The sequence below is a fragment of the Bos grunniens genome, chromosome 4, assembly GCF_055505025.1.
Source record: "Bos grunniens cultivar Pamir isolate PY7600 chromosome 4, Bosgru_T2T1.0, whole genome shotgun sequence".
Taxonomy (NCBI): Eukaryota; Metazoa; Chordata; class Mammalia; order Artiodactyla; family Bovidae; genus Bos; species Bos grunniens.
The window spans coordinates 34485160-34512245 of NC_141168.1; the positions used below are offsets into that span (position 1 = coordinate 34485160).

General features: G+C 38.4%; 1 protein-coding gene across 42 annotated transcripts in view; it reads right to left on the reverse strand.

Moving 5' to 3' along the window:
- CPED1 (cadherin like and PC-esterase domain containing 1) overlaps positions 1-27086 on the reverse strand; it is a 326670-nt gene that overhangs the window by 51866 nt on the left and 247718 nt on the right. For 3 of the 42 annotated variants that reach the window (XM_086395939.1, XM_086395936.1, XM_086395946.1), the window contains one exon: positions 13739-14481. The exons of the other annotated variants lie outside the window; for them this stretch is intronic. In XM_086395939.1, the coding sequence (XP_086252065.1) occupies positions 14380-14481 (102 nt within the window). In that variant the 3' untranslated portion in view covers positions 13739-14379. Of the gene's footprint in view, positions 1-13738; positions 14482-27086 lie in introns of those variants that run through there. 42 annotated transcript variants of the gene reach the window in all.

Here is a 27086-nt window from a genome sequence, read left to right on the forward strand (position 1 = left end):
CATGGATAGAAGACCCTGGTAGGCTGCAGTCCATGGGGTCACTAAGAGTCAGACATGACTGAGCGACTTCACTTTCACTTTTCACTTTCATGCATTGGAGGAGGAAATGGCAACCCACTCCAATGTTATTGCCTGGAGAATCCCAGGGACGGGGGAGCCTGGTGGGCTGCCCTCTCTGGGGTCGCACAGAGTCGGACACGACTGAAGCGACATAGCAGCAGGAGCAGCAGCAGCAGCAGCAGACCTTTATTTAAGGCCTTTATTAATGGCATTATATATCTATCAGAATTTTAAAAAATATGTATATCAAATGTTAGGGAGGGCAGGGAGAAATAATTACTATAATACACTGATGATAAGCACTGCAAATTAGTTCAGCTTTTTCAGAAGGTAATTTACACTAAACTTAAAAATTCACAGATTCCATAGCCCCAAAGTTAGAGTTCTTAAAGTCTACTCCAGAGAAACCCTCATGCAATGCATAAAGAATATGTATAAAGACAGATCTAATGGACTAAGATGGGAAGATTTCCCAGGCATATAATTAAGAAAACAACTGAAGACCTTGTTTCATTCCAGAATAATATATTCCAAATGAAACACACTGAGAACATGCCACGCAGTCACCTAAATTCAGGTATTTCATGTTGAGATGTTGTGTTCAATCTACTAATAATGCAAATAATGTTGAAAAGTCTGGATTTAGATAAAAGTTTGCCTAAAGATGATTGCTTGTTTGGGGTCTCTGGGGTGTGCAGGTGCCAAGGTCCCAGATGGTCTCCTCTGTCAAAGTTGGACATGTCATTGGTCTGTCAATCAATCAGATTGTTAGGTGCGCTGATGGCTTGTCCTGTGAGGAACCAAACTCAATTTCTGATGAGTGGATGCAGGCTATTTCAGATATATTAGTCACAACCAGTCTTTTCGAGAGACTATATCTGAACTGAAGGGTATGAAAATCCTTCAGGGGGGATGAGAATTTTAAGCAGAAGTAATTGCATGTCAAAGGTCATGAGGTGACAAAAGGATTTATCTGACATCTTAGGCACAAAAGAAAAACATTACTGAAAAAAATGATATGCTGATAACCTATATGTCACTTTTTTCTTGAGCTGCACCTCTGAGGTTATCTACCCTAAACTCTTCAGAGGGAGAATGATCATCCATGATGTGGTTCTGAGCAATTCTGGATACAGCTTTCCAATGGAAAGGTATTGATTTAATACCTAGAACCTGCAAAATGCCTTGCTGTGAAAGCAGGTCCCTGACCTCAAGCATAATCCAGCTCATCATCATAAATTTCTTCTTAATCCTGAACTGAAATCTCCGTCTTATTTGTTCTAATTGTCCTCTTTGGTGCAGCTTAGAACAAATTTATTGTAATAATATAGAAGCATGTTCTGACCTGACTTCAGAGCTGCTGAAACAAATGACTGACAATAGAGAATGATAATGTTTTAAATGTTCAGTGTTGACACTGAATACCCAGGACCCCACATACAAGCCTATGATAGCAGAGTAAACATATACAGAGCCAGAGAAATGTAGTGTAAGTGGGAGCCAGACAGGGTGACCATTCCTGCTGCTTACAATCCTGGTCAAACCAACATGGAAGCCAAACTTCTCTCTTCCTCTAAGTATTTATGAAACCTGTTCTCAGGCCACATGAATCATTGACTATCCCTTTAGATCTTAAAAGTGATAAACCTCACTAATAAAAAATTAAACAATTTTTGAAAGGGAAAAACTCATTAGCATCCATCATTCTTTCTTCACTGGTGTGATTAGTAATTTGGTCAAGTTCAGGCATATTCAAGTAAATGAGTAATAGCTCTTCTGGCTTGGAGCCCCTTAGTCTAGAAAAGGCAGAAGTTAGCAGAGATGCTTAAAATTAACCCCAGAAAGCTCCACCTTTAGAGTGTATCCCTTTGCTGGAGACTTCATAAATCCCTGAATAGACTGTCAGCGCTTTCAATACAGTGTAACAAGATAATTAACAGATTTTCTCATTCAAACATGTGCAGAGTGTATGTATGTGTGTGTGTGTATATATATATGTATATATACATATAATAAATGATTTTAAAAATTTGCTTAACTTTTCATGAAATGCCTTAGTGACTAACAGAAGATATTAAGGTGCACTTGGCTTTGATCTCTGCCCTACCCATAAATACACAGCCACTGTTCTTGTTACCAATTCTTCTGGAAGTCCATCTAGTTTTTACAGAAGTATTTGGCCACAAAGGAATTAGTAGTTTTCATTTTTAATGTGATTTTGCTTTGTTTTTAGAGTAATATCAAATTGGACTATTTGATCTGGTGTGTGTGTGCTTAGTAGCTCAGTCATGTCTGAGTCTTGTTACTGTTTGGACTGTAGCCCATCAGGCCCCTCTGTCCATGGGATTTTCCAGACAAGAATACTGGAGTGGGTTGCCATTTCCTCCTCCAGAGAATCTTTCCAACCCAGGGATCAAACCTATGTCTCTTGCATTGGGAGGAGCATTCTTTACCCACTGAGCCATCCGGGGTAGGTATCGTTAAACCTTACCTACTTTCTGGCCCCATAGAATCATCTTTTAAGGTCAAACCGTTCTCCCTTTCTTCCACTAAATAATGAAAAATGTCTACATTTTAAATTTTAAAATATACAGTCATTCCTCGTGGCACCCAGCTTTTCCCAGAGGGACCCATTCCCCTTCTCGGGGATGATGCTATTCTTCGTAAGTTAGTCGTGACCGCTCAAACCTGACAATCTTGGCACAGTTGCCTCTCCCAGAGAGGCAGAGTCCTCTTTCAGATTAAGACTGTTCCTTTTCCCATGAGACACAAAGTTCCTGATGAGATAATTTCACTATCTTGTTCCAAGGGGATAAATTATTTTCTATGTTCACATTTTCTCTAAATTTAACAACTGCTTTCCTTATGTTGTAGTCAGCCAGCCATAAAATAGTAGCTATTGTGAGATTCATAGTATCAGACACTGAATGAATATGTATAGAATAATCAGGTGAGGTATACATTAGCGATAAATCATTACAGCATAGTCCATCTGAAATCATCTTTTACATACCACAGTGATCCTAAAACTGAATGTTTTTCATAAAGAAAATGCACTTATATAAATGCGTATTAAAGGAGATGTATTTACTTTTTAGCAGATAATTGGAAATAACTCACAAATATAATTACACTGCTAAGATTGAATCCTACAAATATACTTGGTAAAGTTTACAAAGATTCATGTGCAAGAAAATTTACTAGAGAACTTCGTGTAATAACAGAAAACTTGATACACCTTAATTGTCCATCAACAGAGAACTGGCGAAACAAGTTATACATCCATATGATGGAACACTAATTCTCTGAAGAGAAGAAGGCAGAGTAAAGGATGGAGAGACAGATATTAAGAGCAACAAAGCACGTTTCAGGACATTATTAAATACATCTTGATTTTATTTAGTAAAATAAAGTGCTAGAAATGTGCATATGCTTGACTGTGCATACATAGATTCCGGAAGGATACACTGGAAACACTGAACAGTGGCTTTCTTGGAAGTTTAAGGATGGTAGGCTAGAGATGGGGAAGCAAAAATGAACTTTTTTGAAGATTTTACCATTGGTATGAACCATGTTTTTTTTTTTTTTAGCAAAGAAAATTTAAGCAAAGAAAACAACATTTAAAATGGCAAAGTAAAAGAACAGGACATCAGAAAAATATTGGTAGCTCCTTTGAAGGTATATTAGTTTCCTATGGCTCCTGTACTACAAACTGGGTGCTTTGAACAAGAGAAGTTCTTTTATTGTTCTGGGAACTGGAAGTCCAAATCAAGACATTGGCAGCTTTGGTTCCTACTGAGGGCTGTGAAGGACTATGGGTCTGCATAGTCATTTAATACTGTCCTGTGTCCACAGAGTTAATAGTTTATCAGAGGAAATATAACTAAAAGGGAACTGAGTACATGTTCCAGGTAGAAGGAGGACCATGAAGCATTCTAAAACTGAGTGAGGATTGTAGTCATTCAAGTTCCAAGTGCATGGCATTTGGAGAACAAGACAGCAAGTAGATAGAAGCTGCTGCTGCTGCTGCTAAATCGCGTCAGTCGAGTCTGACTCTGTGCGACCCCATAGACGGCAGCCCAACAGGCTCTTCTGTCCCTGGGATTCTCCAGGCAAGAACACTGGAGTGGGTCAAGTAGATAGAGATCAGTAAAATTATTTTGGAATCATAATTTTAATCCTTGGCTCACTCTAATGACACAAAATTTAGGATCATGGCAATGAATGAAGCTTCTTTAATTTTCTTCTGTTTAAAGATTCTTATCAGAGAAGTCTCTAGGCTCTGTCCTCTTTTATAAAACTTACAAATTTTTTTTACTAAGCAGCTGCTCTTTTAAAGGACAGTACAAAATTAAACATTTTTATGGAGGAGTAAGGGACATTTTGACTTTAGTTTGTTCTAATAAAATATTTGCAGTGAACAAGGTTTACCTATATAATTGCCTTATTTTAAATTTTAATGAAACTAAGTAGCCAGTCAAGTCATTCTACTTCGTGCGGAAGGGACCTCTAACAACACTGCTTTAAAAATTGATGTGTTTCAATGCTTGATTTTATTCTGTTTTAGACAAGCTCGGGTGCATTCAGGGTGGTATGGCTGTGGATGTTATCCTGTTTTAGTAAGAGTTCAAGTTTTCAATTTTAATTGTTTTTTAAAAATAATAGAACTTGTGTTAGGTAGCCGAATTGTGTATGAAGTTTTGAGTTGCTATTTGTATTTTGGGCTTCATAGCCTTATTTATAACACATCATTATCCAAGTAGTAATGAGCTATCATATAACATCATTGTGTGTGTTTCTTTCCTTAAATAATCATCAGCTGAAAAGTGGTGGTATATTATACTAAGAATTTTTAGTCCCCTATGAACTCAGGAACAAAGGAAATTGAAACAAATTATAAACAGATGAATTAGCTCTAGTCAATTAAATTTACTAATATGACCTCAATATTTGGAACACTTCTTTATATTTCTCATGCATTACAAATCCCTCAACTAGCAATATACAGTTTTCTCTTTTTTTAACCTTAAATTGTTCATTCACTAAGTTGTGTCCAACTCTTTTTCCACCCCATGACCTGTAGCCTGCCAGGCTTCTCTGTCAATGGGATTTTAAGGCAAGAATACTGGAGTGGGTTGCTGTTTCCTCCTCCAGCGGACCTTTCCAATCCAGGGATCGAACCCATGGCTCCTGTCACATCTCCTGCACGGCAGGTGGGTTCTTTACCACTGAGCCACCAGGGAAGCTCTGTTGGGTCTCCAAATTAAACAGGGTGAGGCCAATGTGATCCTGCTCACTCGAGTCCATTCTGAAAGGCGCCCTGTATTCTCAATTTAGAAATACATTTGAGTCTCCAGGATTTGTAGAATTTGGACTGGAAAATCTAGTGAGACAGGGGCCTGTGAGATGACTAATGCTTCCCACTTCCGGTGAGCTCCAAGGAAAGCAGGCTTTGCTGTGGTCTTTCAACACTTTTGGTTTGGGTTCCAGATGGAGTCCAGAAGGGTAGATGTGCATGTAAATGAAACAAAGAAGAATGATTTTATGTCTGGATATTTGAAGAACTTCAGTTCTTTTTGATTTGTGAACAAAGAATGTGGAATTGGAGCTGAATGTATAACCATGGACTCTCTTGCACGTTGAAGAAACTGGATCAGTTTGGGAAATGACAGAACAATAATAACAATGACAGAAAGAAAAGCTTATGTCATATTCCAAAGGAGCAAATTAATTATTTGTAGACTGAAGAAGAAATACTATGGTGAGTGAAAATAGGCAGTAGGCTACAGAGATATTTTAAAAGATGTGTATTATCAAGAATGTGATACCAAACATAACAAATGTTTGCTATATATAAACCAGCAAGCAGGTCTTCTCAGGAAACAGTGATCAGTCACAGTGACCATAACTGCTATTAGAAGTATTGCAGCACGGACTGCCCCACTTATAAGTAGTCCACTAATAACGTATATAAGGTTGTGATTGTTAAAAATGCAGCTCTTGGGACTTCCCTGGTGGTCCCGGGGTGAAGACTCTATGTTTCCAGTGAAGGGGGCACAGGTTCAATCCCTGGTCAGAGAACTAAGATCCCATATGTTGCGGTTTTCCTAGCTCTGGTAGGAAATACGAATGGCACAAATAGAGCTGAATATTTTAATAAAACATGTAGGTACAGTAATTTTGAACATCATGGGAGCACTTCCTGACTTCACTCATCTTGGTAACTTCTATACAAAGACACCTACACCTATACACACATACAGTGATGCTTAGAATTGTGAGACTTTAAAACCTGGGGGAGCTTAAACCAAGTGACATGAAATATGTTAGGTTACAAAATAATTCTATCATTACATGTCTCAATTGATAAATTCCACCTCCTTTGAGACTGTAATAGTATTTTTAGAACACTAAATAGCATTTTTAAAGACTCACTAATCAGCAACCTGTACATTTACAGTTAAGCTCAAAGCACACTATATGTAGCTTAATTCTGTAGAAGAAAATGCTGATGCACCCCAAACTGAGCATCAAAACTGCTGTGATATTACAAAGTCAAAATTTAATATTACTTTTTAGTATAAACATATCCTAACAATGTAAAATGAGATACCTAAAAGAATAATTGTGTTCTGACAGGAAAATCCTTTCTTTGCATAGTCATATTTTAATGCATGTTAATCAGACTAAAGGTCATTCCCCTAAGATATTTAGTAGTTACACAGGAAACATGTAACAATGGAGAAACCCAGTGAGCACTACCCTCATCAAGTGATCAAGAGAAACACATCATTTCTGCAGTATTCTTGCCACAAATGTTGAGCTTCATCTAGTAAGGAGAAACCACGATACAATTCAAGATTGAGAAGCATTCTACAAAATAAGTGACCTGCATTATTCCAAAGCATCAAAGTCATGAAAGATAAGGAAAGACTGTGGAAGTGTCATAGATTAAAGAAGATAAGAAACATGACAGCTAAGAGCAATTAAAAATCTTGGAACAGAAAAACAAATATCATTGGAAAAACTAGTGAAATTCATATAAAATATTTGGTTGAGTAAATATGCTGTACCAATATTAACTTCTTAGAATTGATAAAGTACCATTGTTGTATAAAATTTTAATATTAGAGGAAACCGGGTTGAGTGTATTTAAGAACTTTCTGTAACTCTAACATTAACATTAAAAGTGAAAATATTCATGTAATTTGATCACCATATTTTAGAATTTTCTTGAAGGGCAAAAAGAATGTTCTAATCAGTCACAGCCTTTTACAAAGTTTTGTTGGAGTTTCTTTCATACAGCAGAGCAATTAGCCACATCTTATTGGCGTTCGTCGATATCCCATAGAGTTTGATCCACAAGTATTTTGCTCTTAAAATTTATAGGAATTGTGGGAGGAGAATTTACAGGCTAAAGAAAAACCTACTTTATTTCTGGACTAACTCTTCAGGAGATAAAAATCTCCTGGTGATCTGGCGAGGATCAAAGGAAATGCCATTTATATTGAATCAACAGAGAGCCTAGGGACTTTGCCGGTGGTTCAGTGGTTAAGACTCCATGCTTCCAGTGCAGGGGGTGCAGGTTCGATCCCTGGTTGATGGACTAAGATCCTGCATGCCATGAAGCCAAAAAAAACTTTTTAATTAAAAAAAAAAAAACAAAAAAAAAACGGATCATGCCAAGCATGGGGGAAGGCACAGCCTACACACCACTGCACTGAATCTTTACAATGGCTTGAAGTGCATATTTTCCTTATTCAACAGATGAAGAAAGAAAGATGTGTAGAGGTTCATAGAAGTTTTCTGAAATCAAACACTTTAGCAAGCAGAGTGGCTAGACTTGGAAGCCATAGGTCTATCTGACTTCAAGCCCATGCTTCATAGACTGAAAAACAAAACAAGATAAAACAAAACACACTGTACTAAGACATGAAGATCATGTTTATGAAACATTTAGACCAATTAACTCTTCATCAGGGAAGACTCTTTTTTCATGGCTGCAGATGGCATCTCTAAACATAACCAGCTGCACTTTAAATGCTTACAGTTGGTCAAAAGTGGGGACTAGGCAAGGGTGTGTATGATTCAGGCCAAATCTATTCCCTCTGGTGGAAAAATAAAAAGCCTCCAAATACCTTTCCAGCTTATGGTTTGTTACTCAAATAATTTTTAGTTTTGAATACTAGCACATTACAAAATTAATTGTTAGCTAAAGACAACATTGATTCCCATGGTAGACAATGAATATTTATTACTGCCTATCATCAAGGAATACAGTTTTCACGTCATTTTCAAAGCCATCAGTACTCATTTGTCGTGTATTTTCAGTTCTCCAAAGACGTTTATAGTTTATGACATTTATTCATTTGTTTTGTTTCAATTGATTCCTTTAACAGACATTTGTTCAGCATCTCCACAGGCCAGCCACAGCCCCTGCCCTCATGGAGTTCTAGCAGAGAAAACAGATATGTAAACACACAATTGCTGTAGAAAGCACTTAACGGTGGTAATGAAAATAGTTTTGGACACAGGATTGGCACAAAGGAACAAGATCGACGCTGTTTTACAAAAGAGATTATAACTGGAACTCTATTGGAGTTCACCAGGCAGATGGGAGCTGGTGGGCTTCCAAGCAGTGGAAACAATGGAGGCAGGCAGGGGTGATGGTGGCTCAAAGCAGCTGATCTCCCATTCTAATGCTTACAAAAACGTGGGCATCCTTTATATCTGCACCCTAATTTATAAATCGCTGCTGTTTTTTTTTTTTTTTTCCCCCTTGCTGTGACCATTAGCTTGGGATTCAGTCCTCAGCCATAAAATGCACAGCACTATCTGGAGCAAACTGGGAATGGATTTTGCCTACTTGTGTTTGGGGGCTGTGCAAAAACATATGGTGTCAGTTACAAAACTCTGGAGCAGTTTATCTCAGAACCTACTCCCGCCATATCAGCTCAAGCTTTGATAGTGTCAGTTATCAGCAAGCTTGCCCAGGAAGGAGTGGGCATTTTCCTGTGGAATATGTGCTATCTTCCTTGGCATCCAATGCAGAATTAAGGGTTGCCCATTTTAATGGAGGAACTTAAGACTCCATGACCCCATTATAAGCAGGCGTCCTGGAGAAATTTCAAGATATAAGATTATCATTGAGTTTGTCTTAAATTCCCCAGAGGTTTTACATGAGCTCATTATTTCCTGAACTTGAATACTGTTGCCATGATTTGATCATTACTGGGTAAGTGGTGGTCATAACTCCCTGTGTGGGATGAAATACCTCTTTCATTCAAAGCCAAGTCTGATGAGTGAGTCCTTATAGATCACATCTCTCTAAGTCTCCACAGATTTAGCCTCCAAAGGCTGCTGTGGTGTGTCTGCCCCAGGATGCCTCCCTCCACTTAGCTGAAACCAGTGGGTCTTTCGTCTGCCCAGCGGACCTGCCTTCTGCCACTGCTTCTCCATAATCCACAACCACGTGGCATTTCAAGTTGATCTCTACAGTCTGTCACTTCTTTGCCTGAGTCAACAGCTGTTGTGGGATTCTGCTGTCACCAATCAGATATGCTTGCCTGGCCTTGCAGAACCGAGCTGTAGGGAATGTTGCTTTAAAGTAAGAGGCCTGGCTTTGTTCTAGAACTCTGCAGTTGTTACCCTGCCCAGATCTGATACTTGGTTGCTCCTCGGTGTTTTATCTTTAAAAGGCCATCTGTGTTGGGCTCCACTGTATTGACTGACTTTGACAGGTCAAAACCAAAACGGACATAGCACTTGACAGGCTTAAATCTCACTGATTTCCCCTCCCTTATACCAGGTATTCCTTGTCATGGGAGCTGGGATAAGACTAAATGATTTAACACTTAAAGCTGATGACTGGGGAAAAAATAATATCTAGGAGCATAAACTGTTCTACAGACTGGCCACTGGTTTGTTTTTTTTTATCATTCCTATGGTGCTTCATGGGCTTCCCACGTGGCACTAGTGGTAAAGAACCCACCTGCCAATGCAGGAAATGGAGGAGTCACAGGTTCAATCCCTGGGTCCATAAGAGTTCCTGGAGGAGGGCATGGCAACTCACTCCAGTATTGTTGCCTGCAGAATCCCACGGACAGAGGAGCCTTGTGGGCTACAGTCCACAGAGTCGCAAAGACTCAGACACGACTAAAGCAGCTTAGCACGCATGCATGCATGGTGTTTCATAAAGTTTCAAAATGCTAATTCTACTCTAAAATCTTTATTGAAATAAAAATTATATAACAATTCAGAGAAGGCTATATGTTTCCCAAAATATGTTCCATGAAATACAGATTTCTGGGAGGCTAGTAAGTAGGTATTAAGTCAAAAAATAATGGCATAGACAAACTAAACTAATTTTTGGCAAAAAACTTTAGATTTCCTTATTTTCATTATCAGTATCGCAGTGTTCTACTAATAACTTTTTATCATTTAGTAAAGCTGATTCTGAAAAGTGTTTAACAAGTTGTCACTGTTAATACTACAGATAATTCAGCTATCTCAGAGCTTTAATTTTCTGAGGAGAAAGTCACTTTTTAATGAAATCTCTTCAACTATGCCTTAATGAACCCATGATCAGGAGAATCTCTTGAGTTGGTCAAAAAGTTCATCCGGGGTTTTCTATAATTACCGAAACTTTTTGCCAACGCAATACATAAACTTAGCTGTTTTGATGACTAGTTTGTGTCAAAAATACTGAACTAAGAAATAGTATGAGATCACGTGTTTCTATGATGAGGTTGTGAGTGAAAATCTCATATGTGGCAGCAAAGACCAAATCAAAAGAAAAACCACAAAGCTATATGGAAACAATTTACAATTTATTCTGTTTAAAAATAGTAAAATCATTTACTACTTTTTAAAAATTATAAATAAAAAGAATATTCTGTGATGACAGACATCTGCCTGGCATAACTAAGAAATCATTCCTGGGAAAGAATAAGTTCTTGAGTTAGCTGCAAGTTTTCCTTTTGTAGTAAGTCACATATTATGTACATGATATAATCCTATTCTAATTCATTTCTTTGTTCATTTATAGCAAGTGTCCTGGGTATCAATAACAAAAGTCATAATTCAGACTGTACACTATGCTACTAAATTTAATTCTTAAAGTCGGATTTCTTTTCTGAAAACATCAGTCACATTTATTTGCTACATCAGATGTTATCCATTATTATGCCCCTGAAATTGGTTACATACTAAATAGTTCACCTATGAAGTCTGAGTCCTGGAAAATAGGGTCATTGAGGCCAGGGTGGCACATGAAAAAGCAATAGAAGGGTCTGGATTTAATACGATTAGTAGTATGGTGGTTAAGGGTGAATGCTATTGTGTAAGACTGCAGGATTCAGATTTCGGCCCCACCACTTTGTAACTCTGGGCAAATTAAACCCCTAGTTGGGTAGTTTCCTCTTTGTGAAAGCCTGTCTTACAAGACTGTTGAAAGGATGAAACACATTAATACACATAAACAATGAAGAATCATGCATGATCCACAATGAGGGCTCAATAAATGAAGCTATGATGAGAACTGAATAGCGTGTGCCAATGGGCACATTATGTACCTTATACAACACAGCTATGAGTTAGAAGGTGTTAGCTGCACTAAGAGTGCTAAACAAATAACACTTAAGTAATTTACCACATGTGTGGTCAGACTTCAGATACAAGTCTGTATGATTCTAAAACCCATACTATTTCCTTATGTCATTCTGGAATTTAAAATAAAAAATCTGGGTTAACACTAGGTTCTAATGAAGAGAAACTAAAGAGCCTCTTGATGAAGGTGAAAAAGGAGAGTGACAAAACTGGTTTAAACTCAACATTCAAAAAACTAAGTTCATGGCATTCAGTCCTATCACTTCATGGCGAATAGATGGGGGGAAAATGGAAACAGTGACAGACTTTATTTTCTTGGGCTCCCAAATCACTGTGGATGATGACTGCAGCCATGAAATTAAAAGACATTTGCTCCTTGGAAGAAAAGCTATGACAAACCTAGACAGCCTATTAAAAAGCAGAGACATTACTTTGCCGACAAAGGTCCATATAGTCAAAGCTATGCTTTTTGCAGTTAGTCAGTTCAGTTGCTCAGTTTTATCCAACTCTTTGTGACCCCATGGACTGCAGCATGCCAGGCTTTCCTGTCCATCACCAACTCTTGGAGCTTGCTCTAACTCATGTCCATCGAGTTGGTGATGCCATCCAACCAACTCATCCTCTGTCATCCCCTTCTCCTCCTACCTTCAATCTTTCCCAGCACCAAGGTCTTGTCAAGTGAGTCAGTTCTTCACATCAGGTGGCCAAAGTATTGGAGTTTCAGCTTCAGCATCAGCCCCTCCAATGAATATTCAGGACTGACTTCCTTTAGGATGGACTGGTTGGATCTCCTTGCCATCCAAGGGACTCTCAAGAGTCTTCTCCAACACCACAGTTCGAAAGCATCCAACTTTCACATCCTTAATACTGGAAAAACCATAGCTTTGACTAGATGGACCTTTCTTGGTAAAGTTATGTCTCTGCTTTTTAATATGCTGTCTAGGTTGGCCATAGCTTTTCTTCCAAGGAGCAAGCATCTTTTAATTTCATGGCTGCAGTCACCATCTGCAGTGATTTTGGAGCCCAAAAAAATAAAGTCTGACACTGTTTCCATTGTTTCCCCATCTATTAGCCATGAAGTGATGGGACTGGATGCCATGATCTTAGCTTTCTGAACGTTGAGTTTTAAGCCTACTTTTTCACTCTCCTCTTTCACTTTCATCAAGAGGCTCTTCAGTTCTTCTTCATTTTCTGCCATAAGGGTGGAATCATCTATGTATCTGAGGTTATTGATATTTCTCCCAACAATCTTGATTTTTCTTGGTTTTTCCAGTAGTCATGTTACAGGTATGAGAATTGGACCATAAAGAAGGCTCAGCACCGAAAAATTGATGTTTTCGAACTGTGGTGCTGGAGAAGACTCTTGAAGAGTTCCTTGAACTGTAAGGAGATCAAACCAGTCAGTTCTAAAGGAAATTAATCTTGAATATTCATTGGAAGGGCTGATGATGAAACTGAAGCTCCAATACTTTGACCACCTCATGTGAAAACCTTGATGCTGTGAAAGATTGAGGGCAGAAGGAGAAGGGGGCAATAGAGGATGAGATGGTTGGATGGCATCATTTACTCAATGGACATGGGTTTGAGCAAAATTGGGGAAATAGCAAAGGACAGGGAAGCCAGGCGTGCTGCAGTCCACAGGGTCACAAAGAGTAGGACACGACTGAGAGACTGAACAACAAGGCTAGCTCTGTAAATGGGACATTTAAATCACTTTCTCTGAGCCTTGGCTTCCTCACATTTAAAACAGGGATTTATTGCTCATATACACCTAGCATTGTTTCTATTCAAAAACGAATGTGTCAGAAGGCATTAGTCCTTTGTAAATCACAACAGTGCTTTTTTGTAAATTCTTGATGACCACTATCTAATCTATTACTTATCAACTGGCTGAATACACATGTAGCAGCAGTGAACTCAATTAAATATCTATATAATTTAAATTTCCTTTGAGTTGGCTTAACATTTTCAGGTTTCCACCACCACTTTGGGGAAGTTTCTTACACACATATGAGAAAAAATTATTATTTTTTATTTGCAGCTAAGTTTTATGAAAAACCAAGATAAAAAGTATATCTATTTCATTTTTAATTCTTTAGGTTACAAATAAAAATCATTTATTCCTTATAATGAGAATTAGACATTCAAACACTTTTCTCATATTTTCAAAACAACTGTAAATCACTAAGAATTAGAAGATGGCTTGATATTGTCAAGCAGTATTAAATGGTACAAGTAGGTTGCAAGCTAGGAAAAAAAATTATTGATGAAACTGTATCTTCCCTGATATACATAGGAACAGGGAACCAAGGATGTTCCCTTCATTATGGAATAGGAGAGAAAAAACAATGTTTTAAAGACCTGCTTTTAAAGTTCACAACTAACACTAAATCATATTGGTTTCAATAATTCAACTGTAAGTTAAAACCATTTACTTGAGGGTTAAGAAATTGTTGTGCTCCTTTTCGCTATTATTAATCTTTAAACTCTTTTAAAATCACTTTATAAGTGTTAGCTTATTTAATTCTTAGTGAAGTTAAATAGCAATATACAGTCAGTCTTCTGAAGCCATAGATTCCCCATGCGTGGCTTCAATCAAACACTGATCAAAAATATTCAGGAAAAAAAGGTTCCAGGAAGTTTCAAAAAGCAGAACTTAAATTCGTCATGCTATTTACACAGCATCTACATTTACAACTATTTACATAGTGTTTATGTTGTATTAAGCACTATAAGTAATCTAGAGATGATTTTAAAACAGCGGTTCCCATCCTTCTTGGGCTTCTGTGATGTCTCAGTGGGTAAAGAATCCGTCTGCAATGCAAGAGGAGACATGGGTTCTATCACTGGGTTGGGAAGGAGATCCCCTAGAGAAGTAAATGGCAATCCACCCCAGTATTCTTTCCTAAGAAATCCTCATGGACAGAGGAGCATGGCAGGCAACAGTCCACAGGGTCACAAGAATAGGACATCACTTAGCAAAACTAAACCACCACTCAGGGATCAAACCCATGTCTCCTGTGTTGCAAGCAGATTCTTTACCTGCTGAGCCATCTGGGAAGCCCCAAACCACTCCCACACCACCTTTTTGGCACCAGGGACCAGTTTTGTGGAAGACAATTTTCCACAGACTGGGGAGGGGGTGGTTTGGGGATGATTCAAGCACGTTACATCTATTGTGTACTTTTATGCCACTGCTAATCTGACAGGCGGTATGGGTCCACGGCCTGGAGGTGGGGACCTCTGATTTAAAGTATACAGCAAGATGTGTGTAGATTACATAAAAATCCTACACCATTGATATACATTTAAGGCACTTGAGTACTGTCAAAGCAGATGCCAAGGGATGACTGCATATGTAAGTCCTTTCTAATGATTTTAAAAACACCTACAGTCATTTCCATATTAGAGAAATAAAATTCATTATGAGTAGAAAATAATTAAAATTAAACAAAAGATAGAAAGCTTCAAACTTCAAATGTGCTTAGAGTATCCATTGGTCCTTTGTTTTTTTTTAAAAAAAACAAAACAAAACAAAACAAGATTAATAGAAACCCGTGTCTTCTGAAGCTTTGCCTACCACAGCGGCTACTGTCTACTTGAACGCCACAGAGAAAGTCATTTGGAGTTCTTTTTGGAGGCTGCAGACAAAGTATTAACATAAGTGTTGATGGAGGCTATATCTTTATTTTGTAGCCAAGAAATTATTTATCATTCATTTACTCAGAGGTCATCTGTTGTGCTCTACCCATATGCAAAAACCACAGAGAGATGTATGTGATGAAATAACCCTAGTTTTCAAGAGTGTTAAAAGGAGGTCAGATTTGAAGGATGAGTAGGAAGAAAAGAAAAAACAAGTATTTTCAAGAAAGGGGAATAAATATGCATGATCTAACAATTAGAGAGGTGTGGTATATTTTAAGAACATCAAGGACAGAGGTATGGCTCATCTTTAGGTTTTGTGGGAAGTAGGGACCAAAGTATGCAGTGATAAAAACTATACCAAGGGATTTGGATTTTATCTTTTCTCTCTCATTTACTTAATTACTTGCTAAGTATCTATGTTCCCTATGAAGTTGGAAAATAAAAAATAAAATACAAAAGTAAATATAAAGTCAGGTGGTATTTTGGCTTTCCCCATGCTTCTATACATGCATACTGTTCCACCTGTGTATTATATACATAATATTTATTACATGTGCAACTATTTACTGTTTACCGTATTTTATAACCATTTCTTAAATCTTGATAATATATTATGAACATGATGGAAGAATATTAATGCTGACAAGATGGAGTAGGATCTTGTAATACAATTAGATCTATTGTTTAAAAACACACACAGAAACTAGACTGGAGACTTCTGACTCTAGAGGCAGGAAGATGGGTCAGGAAACTATTAGAAATGTTCAGGGAAAGGAATGAAGGGCTGAATTAGGATGATGAGAAAGTGGCTAGGATACAAGGGGTGTGTAGGAGGAAGTTATAAGCAGTGAAGGGGAGAGGGAAAGGATAACTTTTGGGAATCTTTGGGCTCCTGGATGGAAGGGAAAGGTCTGAGTACAAAGTGAGGTGGAGGGGGAGGTATTCAGCTTAGGTGTTGAACTGGAAATATTTGTGAAATATACACTGACTGTCCATTGGACAGTAGGATAAAATACTTAAATGTAAAACTCTAAGGAATACGGGAATATTTATCAAAATGCTGTTTCTCCAAGTCAGAGTAATGTTCCTTTGACTAATCATTCACTGTGGTTATGAGAAGTTGCACAAGTCCACCCAAGAAACGATTTGTCACATTTCTGGGATGATGATGTGCTACCATTATTCAACTTAGTAAAAATTCACTGTCTCACTAGTGGGCACAGGCTCAGATCCAAAGTTTTTGGCTTAACAATCAAAATCCTTTGCAATTGAAATGAATCTTTCTCACTTGAAGGCCTTTTCCCTGTTTCCCGTCATCACCCTGTATTCCCCACACAATCTACCTGTTGTTCCCCTATGCTGTCACCCCTGTCTAGAAGTCCTAGGATGCTTGGGGCCACACAAAATTGTTCTGTCTTGTGAGAGGTCTTTCTTGGTTCCCACTCCCCTTCCTGTTCAAAAGAGGTTGTTCTCTTTGCTGCATTGTCATAACACATCACTTTTATCAGGCATATCATACTCCGTTATAACTACTTGTTTATAGGTAGGTATATTGTTCTCTTCAAGTTTCCTCAAAGATTGATACTTATGTATCTATATATTTGTTTTATATACGTATATGTGTACATATGTATATGATTTATTCATCTCTCTCCCCTCATACATATATACATACATATGAGCCACCCAGGTGGTCTAGTGATAAAGAACCCACCTGACAACACAGGAGACATAAGAGATGCCAGTTCAATCCCTGAGTTGAGAAGATCCTCTGGAGGAGGAAACGACAACTCACTCAACTCACTCCAGTATATATAAATATAAATATAAATATAAATATAAATATAAATATAAATATAAATATAAATATAAATATAAATATAAATATATGCTTTCCTGGTGGCTCAGATGGTAAAGAATCAGCTGGCAATGCAGGAGACCCAGGCTTGATCCCTGGTTTGGGAAGATCCCCTGGAGAAGGAAATGGCAACCCACTCTAGTATTCTTGCCTGGAGAATCCCATGGACAGAGGAGCCTGGTGGGATACAGTCCATGGGGTCGCAGAGTCGGACACGACTGAGAAATTAACACTCACGTCATATACCCCAAGAACTAGACACCTAAGTAGTATACAGACAATAGTATCTACTGAGTAAATATAGGTTTTAAGTCACTTTGCTTTGCTCAGTATATGATTTGCATTAAGCCATATATTTAATCAATATTAAATATCAATTCAATTCTCTTTCAGCTTCTTTGTATGAAATGATATGTCCTTTGGTAAGAAAAAAACCTGAAATTAGTGCTACGGAGAGAAGAATCAATATCTCCAGTGATGTACATAAATTAATGGAGCACCTCCTTGTACAAGTTTTTGTCAATATGTCTGAGACCTGGGCTGACCATGAGATTTGTATTTTTCACTTTAACATAAAAACGTGTAATAAACTCCAGTGTTGATGGAAGTGTGAAGACCCAGACACGCTCACACATTGTTTATGGAAAGTGATTTGGCAAGGTATATTAAAGTTCAAAATTCTCATTTGTTTTCATCTATTAATTTCACTTTTAGGAATCTTTATGCTAGAAATAAGGGTGCAACTATATAAAGATTTATATCCCAAAGAATGAACAAATTTATGATAGCAAAGAATAAAAAACCATCTGAATGCCTGTCAATAAAGGACTAAGTAAGTCAATATAGCACATTTACACAATAAAATACTATGCAGCCATTAAAAAGATGGAGATAATTTTCATCACTGTTCTAAACAAATGTATAAACATATTAAGATTGGAGGAAAAGAAAGTTTCACACCACTACTTCAGCACTGTTTAATATTTTTTTAAAGACACATACATATGCAGATATGCATACAGATATGTTAGTATCAACGTGGTCAAAATCTGGAAGAGTATTCTCCCAACTGTTAACAGTATTTACTATCACAGCATAAGTGCGGGTAATTGAATGAGTGGACAGCACATTTTCACCCAGTATTTAATTGCTTTTCTAACTGTGAAAAAAAATGGGATTATGAGTAACTTTTTCCTTTTGATTCTCAATAGTACTTCAACCAGTAAAAAGAAAAAAGGGAGAAGAGGAATAAATTGGGACATTGGCATTGACATATACACACTACTATATATTTTATGCTATATTTTATTTAGATATTTTATAAGTTACACTTTATGACTAAGAACCTATTACTGTATAGAAAAGGCTTCCTAGGTGGTGCTAGTGGTAAAGAACCCGGCTGTCAGTGCAAGAGACACAAGGGACGCGGGTTTGACCCCTGGGTCGGGAAGATCCCTTGGAGGAGATCAAGGCAACCCATGCCAGTATTCTTGCCAGGAGAATCCTATGGACAGAGGGATCTGGTGTGCTATAGTCCATAGGGTTGCAAAGAGTTGAACATGACTAAGGCAACTCAGCATACACGTACTGTATAGCACAGGGAGCTCCTCTCAATGCTTTCTAATGGCCTATATCTAAAAAAAGAGTAGATGTATGTTTCACTTTGCTGTGTACCTGAAGCTAACACCATATTGTAAATTAACTATACTCCAATAACATTTTTAAAACTTTTAAAAAAGATTAAAACAAGAATAAAGCAAATTGGCATGTACTGATCTAGAAAGATATTCATATTATTGCAAGTGAAAAACACATTACAAACAAAAGTTTATGTTGAACTGTTTCATTTTTCACTAAATGTATATAATAGTTAAAAGGCTAGATGTGTATATACCAAAGTGTGATATTTGGGGCAAGATTAGAAAAAGTGTTCATGATTTGCTATAAACATTTCATAATACTTGAAATAAAAGCAATTAAAAAATAGTAAATCAAATAACCACTCATGAAAGGTCATCATGGTTTACTTTATACCCTAGATATGTTCTTTAGACGTTCTGTGCAAATTGAATTTCAGTAAGGAAGATTATATTTTAATTAGATCAGTAGAGTTTTCAATTATGCAAAATATCATTCTGTAAAGTGAATATACTTTTTTGTGATATTAATACTCACGACTCCCGGCTGCCCATTTTGGCCTATTTAAGACTTGTCCTTTGGAGAAATAGAAGTCAGGGGTTCTTAATTATCTGTTTAAATCTTGTCAGAGAAAAATGTCATTTTTTGCTTTTATTAGCCCTCTCAGGGAAAGCTCCACGCCCCACTTCTATGCATCTGGTCCCTCTTCTTCCTTTTGAGGGAGGGGCTCTGTTTCTGGCAGTTGAAGCTCCTTTTAGCATTGACATTGCTTCCATTTCAAGATGGAAGAAGGAAGGCTACTGTTGTCTGTACTTACACAGAGGGAGCAGATGGCTGGATTTGCCCCAGTTAATAAATCCTGAGCCAGTAGCTGTCCAGCAGCTTTCCTGTCAGAGGGATAAACTTTTTCTTGTGGGCAAGTTGATGGCCACATATGGTCCAAAGTCAGCTTTTATCAGCCTGTTTAAGGTAACAAACTAAATGGCTGGGTAACTCTCAGCTTTTTTTCCTGTTTCCTACCCAAGTTCTAGGGTCTTTCAGTCTCTGAATATTTAAAATACATTGAAACTAAACAGGTCACAGCGCCTTCAAAGACAGCAAAGTGTGAGCTCGAACCCAGGAATCTCTCCAGGTGAATGCTTTTGAGAGATTCAAGATAAGCAAGCAAAGTGAATGGTTTCAATTTTATTTATTTATGCAAAATCATATGCAACTTTATTCTTTCATTTGGAACTCCTAAAGAAGAAAATTAGTTCAATGTTAACTGGAGATCAGTTTTCAGAAAATAAAAATAAAAAATAAAATACCAGAACCTCTGAAAGTGTGAAAGATTATATCCAAATATAAACCAGAATAATATGAATTAAATCCATATTGTATCCTGAAAATAGACTTTCCTAAATGTCAACTGAAGAGTGTCCAGAAAATGTTCTACAGTGTGAATTGTGAGTTAAGAATACAAAATTACTTACAGGTTGAAAAAATAAAAGAGGAGTGAAATCATTCAGTTCAGTTCAGTTTACTCCAAATGGAAGTGCTGCATCATTGACAGGTAAGTGGGATTTATAAAATTTCAAGTTATAAAAAATTTATTATTGGGTTAGCTAAATAATAATAAAAATAATAATATCTTATGAAAAACCCAAATTAATTTTTTTGATCAACCTAATAATTTCTCTGTTTCTAAAGGGCAATATTTCTGATGCTTTCATAAAACAAGGGAAGGCTTTTATTGTTCAACAACATATAAATTTTTTTTAAATCCTCAAAAAAGAAAAATTATAGTAATTTTCATATCTATTAGCAGAGTTATGCTGTTTCCTCAGTATTTAAAATTCACTGAAAATCTTAATCCACAAAATAGACCTCACTTTCCAGAGTGGAAATTAATGTAGCTTTTTTTGAATCAATAATGAAAAGGAACTAAGTTTCAGAAAAGAAAACCAATGTTTTATGAAGGTGGCCTGCAGAGCCAATTTGAATCATCAAGATTAAGCAATGACCCATTCTTGGTTATATTTATCTGACCATTTTCTTCAGAAAAGAACACTAATAGCTATATAAAGCTCCGACACATGTTGCACAGAAACGACTATATAATCTGCTATTATTTCTGCCTGTAAATGACTACATGTCTCGCACTAGCCTGCGGCAGAATTGACTGCCAGGAAACTTGACCTGCATCATGGGCTTAATGAAGCTCTAACTTTCTGTTTATAATTCTTTCCACTTTTAACTAGTATTGTATCCAGGGGAAATGAGATAATGTGCTTCTCCTTTTTAGATCATCTGGGCTACTGACCAGTCCTCCGAGAAGGGACGAGCAGAACCATTTGGACACAGTGCAGGCACTGTGACCAGCTCTATCCATCACTCCGGAGGATCAACCAGACCCAGCCCAGGTGGGACCCCCGGGGATCTTCACCCACGGGAGCAGGGTCTGAGACCTGGCTCCCTGTAGTGGCCTGCTAATGGGCATGCTTTGAAATATATCTGCACAGAATTTCCTCCTGCCTTTTCCCAGAGGAAACTTAACAAGGTTCAGCTTCACCAACACTTTAGAGAAGTTTTCCTTCAGCGTTTCCAGACTTTTTCCAATACTTTTTCTCATTCAAGGGCTTCTACTTTGTAAATCTGTTATGGATTTTTGGGTTTCTGATCTGTTGAGTACCTAGGTCACCATGGCAAAAAGCAAAAGGCACCACTAATTTTGTAACTAAACTGTAAATGAACTTTGCTGTACGCTGTGTGTGCTCAGTCGTGTTCAACTCTTCTAGTTTGTCTTTTAAGCCCCTTCGGCTCAGAAGGTAAAGAATCTGCCTGCAATGGGGGAGACCTGGGTTCAATCCCTGGGTTGGGAAGATCCCCTGGAGAAGGAAAGGGCAACCCACTCCAGTATTCTTACCCGGAGAATCTCATGGACAGAGGATCCTGGTGGGCTATAGGTCATGGGCTCGCATGAGTCAGACATGACTGAGCGACTAACACTTTCGCTTCACACCTCTTGGAACAAATGGTTTGAAGCTGAGACATCATTAAGTAGGTGAAAGAAAGTTTTAGAGTAGGGATTTATCTTCCTGTGAATGTCCTGGAATGCTGGTGACTGTGGTGAATCTCTCCTTTCCGAACCCTTCTATGTCTCCTCTCATTGACAGTGAAGAAGGGGGCCATGAGAGAGTTGTGGCGGAGAGGGAGATGTCTTGGCTTTTTTGACTACGTACCTGGGAACAGCACTGCCCCATATCTTCAACTAGCAAGCAGCTTCCTACCTTTTATTCCCCCATGTCTTTTATTTCTCTCCTATTCTTTCTTCTAATCTTCTATCCTTGGACACCCAAATGTGACCTCTGGGATAGTACAGAATGGCATGTTGGCAGAGTGGAAGCCATGCTGCTGGTGGCTTAGCAGTTGACAGAGGAGGATAGAAAGATGCTAAGATGACCTCAGCAGTCACAAGGATAGAGAAACAATTTATTTTAAATATGGAGGTGACTTGTATGTTTGCTGACAGAGAGGGAGGAGGTAGTACAAAGGGCGAGTCTGAAGGATAATGAATCGATGGAGCAAGGCTTCCAGGAGATAGGAGGTGGTGAGGTGTGAGGGCAAAGACAGGTTAGCTTTGGAGAGAGGAGGAATCTGTGAAGGTATAGAAGAACTTGGAGACATTGTCGGTTCATACCAGCTGACTTTGATCTTGTTAATGATCTATTCAGACTTAGGGCATAGGGATGAAAGCTTTGAGAAGAGTGGAAAAGATTTGGAATGAATGGATCATGTCCTCTGCTGGTGGGCCAGGTGTGACATCTTTATTTATGACGGGCTATACGTCAGTGTGTCTTAAAAAGAGACCAACAGAAATTAAAAAAAAAAAAAAAGGATCAACTGTTTTCAGAAATTAACAAAAGCCTAAACTCAATGGAGGAAAAATTCTAGAAAAAAAGTGTAATCAATGTATTTTGCATCAAGATTGTTTTGGAAACCAAGTACACAAGCCTTACTGGAGATGCTTTGGAAAATATGTCAGAAGACCTGGCTTACAGCACCAATTCGGCTACTTAATAGCTTTGTTGTCATTGGCAAGATCATTAACTATTTCCAAATCAGGTTGTCCACTTGGAAATGGGTATCCATTGATACACTCAATAAATATTTATTGACTGCCCACTACATGCCAGCAGCTCTGTTAGGGACTGCAGGCCCAGGACTCGCTCTGTTCTCAAGTTTCCATCAGTGGGGTGGCTCCCAACCTTGTTTCCTTTACCAGGAGGGCCAAATGAGTTAATACAATGGCAACCCACTCCAGTATTCTTGCCTGGGGAATCCCATGGACAGAGGAGTCCGGCAGGCTACAGTCCATGGTGTCACAAGAGTTGGACATGACTTAGTGACTAAACCACCAATGTGTTTTGGTAATTCTGAAGTCCAACAGGAGAAAAATAAATCTAGAGGAAGTCATTTTTTTTTTCTTGAAACAACTGTCCTGTTGTGATCATGATCATAAAAGTGGGGACAGTTTCTGCATAGAAGACTCTTCCTCCAAATGATGTCCTACAGCTCTCGCAGGCTTAGAATCCCTTCCTTAGCAGCCTCCCAGCCAGGCATGGCAGCACGGTCCCTCACTGCAAAGTGGGGAGCTCAGCTGTACACTGGGCTCATGATAGCCTCACCACTTCCTCGTGTCTCCAGTGACTGGCTGCCCTATGCTTGTGGCTGGCTCCTCTGAAGACACCAATGCTAATTCCAGCAGGGGCACGACACAGAGGCATGCTAGCAGCCAAGTGTAAGCCAGAGAGTCCTTTGATCTGCAGCCTGGTGCATTCTTTGAATGGTCAAAACTTTGGAAGGACAAGCTCAAAGAGTATGGTCTGATGATGGGAAGCCAGGTCAAAGGTAATGCCCTGGAGAGGATTTCTGGGAGTAGAATTAAGAAACTGCCTTTTCTTTTTGATGTCTAAGTCTAGAATGGAAAACGTATCCCCTGAGATGTGCCCAGAAGCTCTGGGAAGAGTCTATCATGACAGCTATGGCCAGTTTTCATTTCTTTAGACTACATCCCACGTTCCTTTCTCATTTCATATTTTCGTTTTCTCTGACGTGCAAATATTGTTGTCAGTGGTGGAAGGCAGTGGGAATCTTTCTCTTGTGTTTAGGCTCAGGAGTTAAAAAACCAGGATTTTTTAAACAAGAAAACACACAGGCTGCAGGTTAGGTGAAGAGCAAAGGCAGAAAGAAAGATGATATAGGGTTTTTCTGCTGTCTTCTGTCTTTCTGCTTTCTGTCTGTGTCTGTGAAGGACTGTATCTCTAAAGTGGATTCAGATATTAGATTCCTAGAGAGTTTACCAGCTTGTGGCAGAAGCCCATTGTCCCACATGTACATGTGAGGAAAGGAACAAAAAGCTGTGAAGAAGGCAATTTCCTGGACATTCATCTCAAAATATTTGATTTCAGTAAATCATGTGCTTCTTTGGGGTAGAAAAGTATATTTTCCAGAGTTCCTTCCTCAAGTTCTGATTCTTGACCTCCCCATCTGACACATTTGTCTCAGATCTCATTTTCTCAAAAAATTAAAGCACTATCTGGTAAAGGCAGAAACTCCCACACGTGTTACAGTGAAGGCAGGTTTTTGTTTGTTAAATTCTGGTGTGTGATTCCCTGCCTGGCCTGATCTAAGTTCTGTTCACTGGTTTTCTTGCCCTCTCCTGTTCTCTGATTTGCCTGGAATGTGCATGTTCTCCTGTGAAAGACCCTTACAAGGACTGCTGCCAGGAGCTGGGAGGCGTTTCCTAGGGACAACTGTCTCTCACTGTCCCTTTCTCATTAACCTCAACTTCGTGGTGTGCTCTCTCTCCTTGAACTTATAAAGTTCATTTCTCTTCAAGGGCTCTATTCTGCATTGGTCTCTACTAAATTTCTATTCAATTCAATCCCACAAATACTGATAATTTTGCTTTGTTCAGGGTGGGATCAAGATGTGAATAAGACTCTCTCTCCCTTTTCTTCTAAGGAACATAAAAACACTTGAGGGAGACCACCAACTGCAAAATAGGCCAAATGCTATAGTGGGATGCTGCTGGGCACTCTGGAGAAGAACGAACCTAAGGTACACCCACATCCTCAGGAAGGCTTCTCAGGACCTCTCTATTCTGCCTCTTTTCCGATTTCCAAATTCCTACATCCCTTAGCTTGGGCTTAAATCAGCATTTTCCACAGTTGTTTCTTGTAACACTAGACCCAAGAGATGTTCTGTGAAGAAACAATTTCATGATCAATTAAGAATAGGAAATATCATACATACATTCTCTTTTCAGAAATCTACACTGTACATCAGCACATCTGAGGCAGAGAAGCAGAAGAAACTTTGTTTAACCCAGAATATTTAACCAGAATGTTTTAGCCCAGAATATTCTGATCCTATAAATCCAGAATATTCTGATTCAGAATATTTTTACCCAGAATATTTAATCCAGAGTATTCTGATCCTATAAATCACACTGATTTATACAAAGGCCTGATGCTGAAGCTGAAGCTCCAATACTTTGGCCACCTGATGTGAAGAGCCAACTCACTGGAAAAGGCCCTGCTGCTGGGAAAGATTCAGGGCAGGAGGAGAAGTGGCCAACAGAGGATGAAATGATTGGATTGCATCATCGACTCAACTGGACATGAGTTTGAGCAAGCTCCGGGAGACAGTGAAGCCTGGTGTGCTGCAGTCCATGGGGTTGCAAAGACTCAGACACCACTGAGCGACTGAACCACAATAAGTCACACATCACTCTCTGCAAAATTCCTTATAGGAATAGCCACAATTTTCAGACCACACTTTGAAAACATTACCCTAATTGATTCATTAAATGATGAATGTGAAAATATGAAAATCCCACTCGTTTGCAAGATTTTATTTTTACAACCATGTAAACAGATTTTATTTTTTTCACCTTTCACACCAAATGGATTCTTCAGTGTGTAGAATTCTGCTGTCCAGTAACTACATGTAACTTGTCTCAGTTTGAGATGCATTGAAAATGTGAAATACACAGCAGCTTTAGAAAACAATATGAAAAAAGAATGCAAACCTTTCATTAACAATTTATATTGATTACATATTGAAATAATTGAGGTATACTTGGTTTAAAGACATGATTAAAATGAACTTTTGCCTTCTATCTCACTAAAAAAAATTACTTAAAAAAGAACAGTTTGTAAATATAATGTACTATCAGTAAGAGATAAGTAAATACCAACATATAATGGGAAAATAATGGGAAAATATATATTTTATTTTGGGAATATATATTGGAATATATATATTTATATATATATATATATTTATATAATGGGAAAATACAAGATGTGGCATTTCAGTTATTTTTGTAACATGTTTATGAGAATATGAGGTCGCCCTTTCCTTTATTTTTAAAATTAATTAAGTTGTTTTTACTTTTGGCTGCACTGGGTCTTGTTGCTCCGTGTGGGTTTTCTCTAGTTGTGGCAAATGGGGGCCGCGTTCTAGCTGTGGTGTGCCAGCTGCTCATCGCAGTGGCCTTTCTTGTTGCGAAGCGTGGGCTCCCGGGCACACTGGCTTCAGCAGTCGCATGGCTAGGGAGCTCTAGCGCACAGGCTCAGTAGCAGTGCCGCACACGCTTAGTTGCCCCAAGGCATGCGGGATCTTTCCAGACTAGTTATCGAACCAGAGTCCCCTGCTTTGCAAGGCAGATTCTTAATCACTGGACCACCAGGGAAGTCCTTCCCTTTCCTTTAAATTGCAAAATTAGAAAAGTCAACTTTGCCTCTTTCTTTTTTACTTTTTAAAATGTGACTACTAGAAAATTAAAATTACATATGTGACTAACATTATCTTTCCACTGATGGCACTGGCCTAGAAAACAGGAATTGCATTTTTCCCATATTATGTACTTTCCTGTAGTACACAGATCTTTACCCAATGAAGATATTTAAAACACATTTGTCGGGTGAATTAATTTGGTTGCCAAGGTCGGGAGAGCCCCTGAATTGAATCTTATTCTCAAAGGTAGTCCCACCCTGATTCATTATTACACCTGCTGTGTGGACTGTTCCTGTTGTCCATTCCCTGCTTCAGCCTACTGATCTCAGAGAACAAGGGCCAGTAGTGTTGAGCTGATACCACCTGAGACCTCTTGTAAGGTCCTTCCTAGCTCTCTGGTCAGAATGCTAATGTGGACTTGAAATTCCTATGTCAGCTAAACCCTTCTATAGCATTTCAGTAAATTTTGATTGATTTTAGGCATTTACAGACT